Raw genomic sequence first — 10,863 nt, forward strand, 5'->3', positions numbered from 1 at the left:
TATACATTAGTAGGTTTTTGAGAATCTGAAGACAATAGGTATTTTCCTGATTCAACCTTTCCCTCGAAAAATTTAAGACCAACCAATGCAATGACTGAACGAGTTTATTTTTACAATGAGAAGAACCATTTACAATAATAATAACTTTTAAATTAATCTACAACCCTTTGGTCTACCCCAATACCCAACAGAAACTAGAAATGGACCAACCTGACTGAATCTTCCCCTCTCTAAAGGTATGATGCGACAGCAGCTTCATAGTTTGATGTTTATCATTATCCGGCTGAATGCTGGACAACAGAAAACAACGGATAATTTCCCAGCATTGTTTTCTATAGAACCCAGGTTCTGTTGTGCTGGACTTCAGAGCATTGAATGCTGTCTCTATGATGTCCTTAACAGGCAGTGCCAGCGGTTGTTTCTGGTCTGTGAAGGTGACCGTCAGCGACGGGCCAGTCTCGTCCTGTTCTTTGTAATCTAAAGCTTGTGGTTCTATCATCATTTTTCGGTTTCCTCCGCCAAATTTACCCAGCACTCTGTCATGAATTTTTATTTTAAGGTATTGTTCCATTTTAAAGACTATGTAGAAAGTTTTTAGTGTTTTTACTGTAGGAGAGGGGGGGGGGGGAGGGGTAAAATACCAACTACTCGCAGCATGTAGTACCAGGTATAAAGATCACTGAGACCAATCTTTATTAATGGTTCCGTTATTACCCCCTAATAGAAGTATCTTCCTTAGATAAAGCCGTTTTCCGCTAGATACTGCTATTAAATCTACCTTAAAGGGCAGCCAGGATCATTTCCAAATAGTGTTTCAAACGAACAGACAAAGTAAATTAAAGATCATATTTGCTACAAATATGTAAACATCCTTCTGCTCTAGTTTATCAGATTTAAAAAGACTATTGTATATCAGAGAAATTTAATTTCTATGAATTCAATAAATGAAAATTCATGCCTAAAGGCAACATGAGCAATTTGATCATTTGGATTTCTGAGCGTGCGCCAGAGCGCTTGCATCAGCTCTGCGCGCACAGGCTGGATGTGCTCGTACAGGAAGTCGGGTTGCAAGTTGTCAACGCATAGTTCAAGTGTGCGTAAACCCTAATCCCAATTGATTCATGTCTTTTGTGATGTTGTATATTAAAATTCTTTAACACACAATAAGAAAACCCGAAGGAAACACACAGTGAAATGTTAAAATAATACCCCCTCCCCCCCCCCCCCCCCACCATTCAGCCAAAATCATGTGCATTGTTGTGCACGACCCAAAAGTTGTGATTGAATCTAAAGACTAAAATCAAATGTGCCTGTGAGACAAGTGTCTGACTGCCGTTCAGAGCCGACACCAGTGGGTCCATGAGCATGGGCAGGTACGGCAACAGGGATGACAATCGGACAGGTACAGTTAAACACAGCTCAACAAATAAATCCTAAAATAAACAAGAATATACCTATATGATATTGGTCTCAAAAAGACCTCGTTTTGGTCCAGAAAGAAAAAGGGGGGGGGGGGCCAAAGTGACACTTTTTGAAACCAAAACTAAAAGTCAACAAAGGAACTCAACTAAAAAAAAAAAAGAGTTCAGGTCTGAGATTTTGCATAGCAGTTGCTTTATAGGGGTACCATATGGAACTGTAAGGAAACGGCGGCGCAACCGCCCAAAACCACCGTTTCCCGCCGAAATTTTTTTTGCCTTTTCTCAGCGGTTTTCGGCGGTTGCGCCGCCGTTTCTTCACAGTTCCATATTGTACCCCTATAAAGCAACTGCCATGCAAAATGTCAGACCTGTAACTCTTTTTTTAGTTGAGTTCCTTTGACTTTTATTTTTGGTTTCAAAAAGTGTCACTTTCGCCCCCCCCCCCCTTTTAAGTTTTAAAATATGTATTTTAAAGAAAATCTGAAACAAAACTCATTTCATAACTTAAAAATATGGTAGGTAGATTTTAAATGCCTAGTCAAATTTTTATCTTTATGATTTATTAGGTTAGGTAGAGAAAAGCTCCGCAGTGTAAGGGGTTTACAGACCTTCATGTGATGTTTATGAAGGCCATATAAAAGCCTATTCAATCCCTGTACCTGTCTAATAAAACAGCCGTTTCAGAGATCGGTATTATATGACAGATGCACAAAGAACAAATTATACCTTCATGTGCTGTTTATGAAGGCCAGATTGAAGACTGTTCAGTCCTTGTAGCAGGCTAGGAAGCAGAGGTAGAAATTCTTGGTACAATAAATCATGGCTTCCACCACCTGGAACAACAAAAATTAAATCCTGTACCAGCGCAGCAATCCAGGGATCTTAAGGGATAAGACAATGTATGATAAATCAATAAGCATCCCAAAATTATCCACACTGTAGGTAAAAATTACTGATTAACAAGTTTAGACACTAGTTGTTTGTTAACAACCAATCAGATATCAATAACAGTACGCAAATGTTTTGATCTAACGTATAAGAGATCGTATCCATAAACAGTAGGTACCAGTGTAATTTTTTTATATTCCAATGTCCAATCTATATTTATAGCGCACAAGAACAGCGTGTTAAACAAACACTAATATAGAAATTAAAATCTTTATTATACGTAATTCTAGGCAAAAATCAATATCATTTAACTATTTATAATCTTTTTTAATATATTATTTCCACTTTTTTCAGGAAAGCAATGATAGGATTATAAAATACATTCTACAGAGTTTTAAGTGATACAATTAAATTAACGTGTAATATTATGGCCATGGAAGTTAAAAACTTGATCAACTGTGGTGCCTTCCGTAAGAGTACCAACTGTGCAATAAAACTTGCCAGTTGCCAATCTGTCGTTATTTTGAAAAGAAGTTTAAAAAGAGGGTTGGATTTCAGTGCTGGGTCGGCTTTTTCAGGGAATACGCCAAAACTGTGGCTAATACAACATATTTTTTCTTACCTATTGATCTAAAAAGAGCTCTGAGGAGAAGGAAGTAGTTGTATGGTTCCTTGGCAGTCATGGCAAGCTCCATGCTCTTGTTCACTATCTTGTGCAGATGCGGCTTCAACATTTGCTCATTTTCTATATCAACAGTCAACTTCATAGTTGTTATAAGTAAATAAACGTGATTAGGTTTTAATTTAATATTCTATCTATGTAGTAACTAATATAACTACTATTCTTTTATGAAAGCTACTCTATAACATTTTGCGTATGTCTGTTTATCCACCTGTCGGTATTATTAGGGTTGTCCGATTATAAAATATATGAATTAAACGTAAAATATATTAGGTATATGTGTAAAAATTGAAAGAAGTGTGAAAATTTGAAATCTATAATTCCTATTTTCATCCAGGGAAATAAATGGAAAAGACAATGGCCGATATATTGATGTACAATATACATACATACATTCTGTAGTAATGGTTGAAGCGTTTAGACACTCTACTAAATGAACCAACCAATTAAAATTCAATAAAAGTCCCTAAGGTTGTAGGCAAACGAATAGATAATCGTTATTTTCAGACTTTAGGGACTAGTATAATAAACAGCCCATAATAAAAATTCTTCTATTACAATATAAAGTTTCTGTTCCTGCAGCAAAAAGTGTTACGGATCCAAAGACTAATTTAAAGAGTTTCAGGTAAAGGTTGGACCGCTCCATGTTTGATCCCATCTCAGGCATTCGCTCCAATAGATACTCAACTATGAAGATTTTTCTTTAATCTTAAGTTAAAAGAACGTATTAAAGCTAAGCTCAATTTTTAAAAGAAATCAAGAGTTGTCTGTATTACAAAATGTGTGACCTGAACCCAACAAAAATATTCTTTTGCCTTTTTCCAATTTCTATCAAAACTACATTTTTACTTATTACAGTTTAAAGAAATTCCTGCCTAAAATTGTGGCAAAGATTGGCGAGGTGACATTATTAGCCAAAAAGCTATTGGCCATAATCTGGAGGGCATAATTTTTGTAGATACGCTCCACCACGTAGTCGATGGTCTGAGAGAACACCTCCTTGAAGGTCAGAGGGTTCAGGAGGCCGAAAACGCCAGCAAAGTGCTCCAAAACCTCTTTTTCTTCCTTAGTCCTAAAAAGAAATTTTTTGTGCAGCTTAAAAGTATTAAACTTTAGCATTTAGAAGTATGACTTTGCTTATATTGTGTCAAACTAAATACCTACAAAAAATAATGTATCTTTCTGCAACTATCAGAATTAGATTGTAAATGCCTAGTAAACAAACAAGATACATAATTAATAGGTAGATAAGTTTTATGTATTAACGTTTAACCAACGGATAAGTGGTCATTTGTGTTACTTAACAGCCTACCTAACAGTTTGATGTGGCTGTGCCCTTGGTTGGTTGGTGGGTGTTGTGTTGAGCGTATAGACGTCCAGTGCCTCCATGGCCCACTTCACCAGGCGGATGTAGATCAAGGTCTCCTTTGGTTGGAATTGTTTTGTTGGCGTAGTGCCGTCCGCTTGTTTTGTGCTAAATAAAGTTACAATGAATTAATTAATATTTACAAAAGTATTATTGCATGTCTGAATGCGTGTGGGTTACTTGAACAACAGTTACAATCGATATATTTATTTCTCTTTACATATTAATATTTTTAGCACTAATGGACATCTTGTACAATAGAATGCTGAAGATGTTAAATACTTTATTTAAACCAAATAAACCATAAACTTACATTTCTTTGCTGTATATAATATTATCATTAAAGAGATGTATAAGGATTTAAAACTAGAATTCCCCCATTATTTTTCCCAAGAGGGCTGGTTAATATTTATGTAATGAAAATTATTCTTACTTGGCAAGGCCCCAGGTGATAGTTTTAACGCCACAGACCAGAGTCTTGACCAGGGCTCTGCACTCAGCTACACTGTAGTTCTGGGCCTGAGAACTTGGGAAACCAAACTTATTCTTCTTCTCTTGCTCCTCCTTTTCCTAAAATTGTATTTTAACTTTATAAAAAAGTATTAGGATATGTGTCTGCCTATAATATGTGTACGTGTAGCTCAAGATCTCGCTGGACCGATATGGTTCTCATTTGCAGTGAAGTTTCTTATAGGACCAGGAGAGGTTTATAAGTATTTTGGGGGAGATTAACTCCAGCCTCCAAAAAAATAAATTTCTATTTAATCTAAAATGAAAGTGTAGTGTCGACTTAACTCCACCCCCCCCCCCCCCCCCCAACATACACACATTAAAGTGTTGCTATATATGCGTCTAGGGGCGTATCTGTTAGATAAAGATGATACAGGTTTGGGTTGATGGAAGATAAATAAAGTTTTCCTTCAAATTCTACATTTAGAAATAATTTATTGATTTACGCGTTAAAAAATATTTCTTAGTAGATACTTGTATAATAGCTGTACTTAGAACAATAGATTACCTGTGGGGCGTTTGAAGCCGTGCTTGGTGCGGGAGAAGGTGCAGGTTTGATATCCGGCTCCGTTTTTACGTCCGGCGTGGCTGGTGTAGCCGGCGTCTGCGGGTTTCCTGGCGTGGCAGGAGACGGTAACGGCATTAGGGTCGGTGCACCAGGTGTTAACGGGGCCGCCGTGGCCTGAATTGAAGGCGGTGAAACGGGAGGGGGTGGGGGTGGCTTGTGTTTTGACATCAAGATGGGTAGCTGCAGTTTGGAGACAGTCTTGAATTTCAACACAAAAACCTCCATCATTTTTACAAGTAATTCTTTGCCGTTTCCATTATCTTGCTCGGATCTAGCCCTGAGAAAATAAAATATATTTAAAGGTACAATTCTATCTTAACTCATACCTATACTTTAATATTTTTCTTATCAGTAAGAAATTATTTACATAAAAAGGAAACGTAATATTTCAAATACATGATAAGATCAGTAAAAATGTGGGAAATTATAGCATGAAAAGATCCGTAAAAGTTTGGAATATTTAAGGACAACTAACGAAGTTTTAATGGACTATTATTTTAATTAGAGGAACTTTACTTAAACCATACCCTTATTTGTTTCGGGTGAGTTTAAAGCCTAAAAAATTCAAAACATATAAGCTTATAAAACTCCTACCTTATACACTCGACAAGATTGAGCAGAAGTTTGCAGGACATTGTTTGAATACTGGTGGGTAGGCTCTCGTCATGCACATTCTTGCTAGACAGCTGCACTGCCCGCGCTAGGTCCACCAGCGGCAGGTTCTGCCGCACGTGGTGCACAAGATCTGCGAGTGTTGAATAGGCCAGCGGCCGCAAGGTTTCGTGAGTTGTCCAACCCTTGCCTAAATAAAATTCATTAATTTGCAGAGATACATATTATTTTAAGAATAAGTTGTTATATTGAATTTATCTAGATAGCACCAATCAAAATTATTAGTTTAAATGTTCTTTATTTTTTGTATTGTATTAGTTTTCTTTTGTTAATTTTTACTTTAGGTTAGGTTAGATTATATTGGGCCAGAGTAGCTCCGAAGAATTAGATCCACCTAAAAACATTTATCTGATAGTTATATTCCTACCTAGCAAGATATTTTCATCAAACAACTTCTCCATTTTGGGGACAAAATTAGTCTTGAGGTCAGTGGCCAGAATATGACGGGCGGCTATGAGTAGCTCCTTCCGCAGATGGGCGACCTCGTGCGGACAAATTGTCAGCAGGGATAACATTCCCTCGACCATCAGGCCAGAGTGGTTGGCAACTTGCTCTTGAAACATTCTAAACAATTTTGAGACATTTTAAAAAAAGCTTCTTTGTAATCAGAATCTTTAGGACCGTCTCTACGTACTCGTATAATATTTTTTTTCATAGGTGATTTCAAAGATATATTAGTGGCAGAAAAATTAAATAAAGAAAATATGTACATGGAAGAATTTAAAAATCCTTTTGACTTACCGACATACAGACCTAAAAGTACTAAATCATGCTATGGTTTTTAATTACTTACTTGATAATATAAGCCAGGAAGGAGAGTGTTTTTATTTGTGCTCCCATAAAATCAACAAAAACCTCCTATTTCATGCCCAACATTATTTCCGTTTTTGTGCTACTTGAATGACGTAAATATTAAGAAAAAACACAAGTTTTTTAAAAATAAGAAGCATATATACAAAGTAGAAAAGTGTAATCATGGCTTTTAGTTGCAATATTTGAATTATAAATTGTTTCATACGGAAATAATATGCAAGGACATTCCTTGTTAAAATTAGGACTCTGTCTAAGGTGTGGGGGAGGCTGTAGGCTAATTGTGTTCATTATTAGTGGGATAAATTCTTCTACTTCGGCCTAAAATAAAATACATAATATCATTAAAATTATCTGAATAACAAACTTAATTTAATAAAAAATACCTTTAATTGGCAGAAATAAGTCTTTCTGTCAAAGCATATGTTATTTAGAATCACATTTTAAGCAACATCGTAAGGAAAAAAAATTATAAAAGAAATATAATTTACCTGGACCAGATTTTTGTACAATTGGTACATCAAGACCACTATTATGGGTAGTTCTTGTAAAACTTTCAGTGATAGTACAGCCTAAATAAAATATTATGGTTAAGGTAGCTATTCTATAAATGGGGAGACGAAGGAAAGTAGAATAGGCTAAAAATATTCCAAGACTTAAAATTAAATAGCGTAGGTAGGTAGGTAAACCAATACCAGCTCATGACATATGATAAGGTTTATTTATAACTGCGCTTATTATATTAAATAATTTCTCCATTACAAAACACATTTTTGTTTTTTATCACTATATGAAATAATAGTTATTTCTCACATCGTATTATAAACGGCTTTTCGCGGATATAGAATGTACAATTTATTTTTTAGCCGGTGCCTTCGGCACCTCGGGGCTAAAAAACTAGTTTTAATCTTATAATTGTACATTTTTATATTCGTAGAAAGCTGGATATAATACGATGCTAGACATAGTTTTTTTTTGTATGGATGAGAACCGGTTCCTATCCACCGGATTCGAATGAATACGAGAATAATAACTATCAATCAATTAAAAATTTTCCTTTAAATTGCCAAGTCTAGCACAACCCCCCCCCTCCTTTTATAAAATGGGTGAGGGGGAAGTATCATTTTTAAATTTCGTGTATTTTTGCTTACTTTAGGTAAAGTTATGTTTTATTGGGTAGAGAGTTAGGCATGAAGAAAAAAGTAATTGAAGAAATTGAAGAGTTTTGTGTTAGCAAGGCACTTACAGGAAAAAAGCACCAAAAATTCTACCTTTGGTATAAGACTGTAGGAAATATTTTGTGATCCATCCGGGACCTTCTTCTCTGTTTGTACTGATGTTATGGTAAACGTTTCACACAACAATGCCTCGATATTCAACTCAGACAACTCTTTCACCTACAATTAAAGTCACATTTTTGAAGTGGTAAAAAGTGAGAGTTAGATATTTTTGCTGTTAGATCTTACCTAACAATCCTTCAACATACGGAAAAAAATTTTCCATAAAATGTTCTTTAAAACCGTACCTATTTATTTTTTAAATTGACAAAAAGGAAAATTACAAGATGGAAGTTGAGGGGTACAGAAAAAAAAAACTATCCTTAAACCAATTTGAAGCTTTCCTAAAATGGAGAACTCTATCGGTTTTATCTACAAAAAAAAACTTGACTACTTTATATAATAGAAAAAATCAATGATAAAATTACAAACCTTAATAGGAGCTCTAGGTTCAAAAATCTTGTTCAAATGGTTGGGTAGCTCCTTGTATATTGACTTTACAAACTGCAGGAACTGTGTGATCTCTTGGGAGTGGGCGGGGCGGAACTGTTTGTGCAGCTCGATTATAATTCTCAAGCAGACGAGCACGTTCTCCTCATTCTCATAACCTATACAAGAACATTTAAGTCCATTATCCCAAAACATTGACGCGTTATCAGTTTTCATTTTGACTACATTAGGAAAACATTGAGACATTATCAGTTTTCATTGTGACAAAATTTAGAAAGATAGGTCAATGTGATATTTTCAGCATTAAGATTCCTCCTCTTTGAACCATCTTTTTTTTGTGAGTTGCACAGTCACCTTTTACAACCTAGTACTTGCCATAAAACGGCTAGAGCTCCAAAAGAAAACATTACAGACCAACGAACACGATAACTTTTAAAGCAACTTGGCTTCCAAAATAATACCTTAATAGAAAATAGAAAAATAACAAGGAAACAAAATATCATGCAATTAAAATCAACTCTGTCAATGATAAAAAAAATATACTTAATAATTTGCAGATCAATTGGTTAATTCTTTGATCATTTAAGAAAATGCATAATGATATTTTTACGAGAAAAGGAAGCAAGCTAAGTGCCATACCCCTGTCCCTGTAAATATTAACTTTAAACTTACTTAAAAGTTTGAAAGCTAGTGAAAGGATATTCTTGACATGAGGTTTAAGATGGTCATTTCCAGGTAGACGTTGGATCATCTCCAGCACAAGCTTCCGCACTTGCTGGATGTGAAGCTCAGCTATGAAGTGAGAGGTTCCGTCCTGAATAACAAGATTTAGTACATGTTGTTAGTGTGCCAATTCATATCTCTAAAACATGTAGATTGGTATTGCATTCATATACATGAGAAAACAATAAAAATTCTAAACTCAGGGATCTTCAGGGATAAGACAAAGAACACTTTAACAAGGCTAGTTTGATCCAACCTTTCAAGATTTAATAAAGTACCCAAAGGGTGAGGAAGGTTATGAAAAAAAGCTAAAACACTACAAAGACATTACATAGCTTCCCTGAAAAGTGCAACCCAACAGGACCCAATTTTTTTTTATCTTTAGCTTAGGACAAAATAAATCTTACTTCTTTATAAAAATAGGATCGTATATCTTTATTGTAAAAAAATGCGCAAGTCGACAAAAACATTTAGAATTAGTTACCTGTAAAAGTTTGAGAAAAATTCTCATAGCCAGATCCAGGAACTGTTGGTACTGCGGGTGGCTGACGATGACATCGAAGCTCTCACTCAACTCCTGCACAGCTTTCAACTTGTTCTCATCTTTCGACTAAAGACAATAGTTAGATTATATTTATTTTCTTTGATTTACATACATAAATAGAAAACTATATTGTAAACATAATGGTTATAATATTTTCTTCCCAAATAACAATTTGTTATAAGGTAGGAAGTATGCAGTAATGCGTATTCACACAGTTTTCATACAGGCCATATAAGACATAAAAAAATAGAAAATAGTTTTTAAATCTTCTCTAATAAGATATTTTGTATTAGATTCACTCCGTTCATAATGTTAAATAGATTTCAAAGTTAACAAATACATTGCAATTTAGAAAAAGTAGGTATCCAAAATTTAGTTCAATATCAACAGACACTCGAAAGAGTCTACTCAAAAATAATCAAAATCTTACATTGGGATCGGCCAGAACATTGAGCAACCCTCTGAAGGTATTGATCTGGAGGGTTGGATCTGTGGACAGCGGACTCCTGTCCGACGGTAGGGTCAGTTGGACAGCCATTGTTTAATCCGTTTAATCAGCTCATTCTATTTTAAATGGGTATTTAGAAATAACTTTTTCAAAACTAAAGCTTAAAATGATTCATCACATCAGGAAAAAACAAGTTCCAATCCATGGAGAAAATCAATGTCTCGCAAGTTCTGTAACAATTATTAAATAAAAGCAAAAAAAAATTTGTATCTGCGGACAATTGACTTAAAACCCATGCGAGAAACAAAAACTTAATAGCATACACGTCATTATTCTAAATACCTGTTTATAAAGAAAAGAAATAATATTTACATCTGAAATAAATTCATTAGCTTTAGTAACAATTGAAAAATATTAAGATGTGTAGAAAAAAATTAGAGGATTTTTCGCTAAAAATATTCGTACATTTTCTCAATACTTATAATAACTTTTAGCAAAAAGTCC

At 34.9% G+C, this 10,863-nt stretch overlaps 1 protein-coding gene across 1 annotated transcript in view; it reads right to left on the reverse strand.

The window, feature by feature from the left end:
* Nipped-A (Transcription-associated protein Nipped-A) overlaps nt 1–10,762 on the reverse strand; it is a 35,331-nt gene extending 24,569 nt beyond the window's left edge. The window contains exons 1-21 of the mRNA XM_080164919.1: nt 10,702–10,762; nt 10,342–10,475; nt 9,852–9,977; nt 9,317–9,458; nt 8,627–8,802; nt 8,189–8,314; nt 7,409–7,489; nt 7,147–7,238; nt 6,901–6,963; nt 6,475–6,671; nt 6,030–6,237; nt 5,376–5,712; nt 4,791–4,927; nt 4,304–4,465; nt 3,867–4,063; nt 3,568–3,678; nt 2,932–3,054; nt 2,148–2,254; nt 1,311–1,433; nt 959–1,104; nt 211–536 (exon numbers count right to left, since the gene is read on the reverse strand). Of these exons, the coding sequence (XP_080021045.1) occupies nt 211–536; nt 959–1,104; nt 1,311–1,433; nt 2,148–2,254; nt 2,932–3,054; nt 3,568–3,678; nt 3,867–4,063; nt 4,304–4,465; nt 4,791–4,927; nt 5,376–5,712; nt 6,030–6,237; nt 6,475–6,671; nt 6,901–6,963; nt 7,147–7,238; nt 7,409–7,489; nt 8,189–8,314; nt 8,627–8,802; nt 9,317–9,458; nt 9,852–9,977; nt 10,342–10,449 (3,088 nt within the window). The 5' untranslated portion in view covers nt 10,450–10,475; nt 10,702–10,762. The remainder of the gene's footprint in view (nt 1–210; nt 537–958; nt 1,105–1,310; nt 1,434–2,147; nt 2,255–2,931; nt 3,055–3,567; nt 3,679–3,866; nt 4,064–4,303; nt 4,466–4,790; nt 4,928–5,375; nt 5,713–6,029; nt 6,238–6,474; nt 6,672–6,900; nt 6,964–7,146; nt 7,239–7,408; nt 7,490–8,188; nt 8,315–8,626; nt 8,803–9,316; nt 9,459–9,851; nt 9,978–10,341; nt 10,476–10,701) is intronic.
* Between the last annotated feature and the right edge of the window lie 101 nt (nt 10,763–10,863).

This window comes from Acartia tonsa, chromosome 6, assembly GCF_053477335.1.
Source record: "Acartia tonsa isolate MP-2025a chromosome 6, ASM5347733v1, whole genome shotgun sequence".
Classification (NCBI taxonomy): Eukaryota; Metazoa; Arthropoda; class Copepoda; order Calanoida; family Acartiidae; genus Acartia; species Acartia tonsa.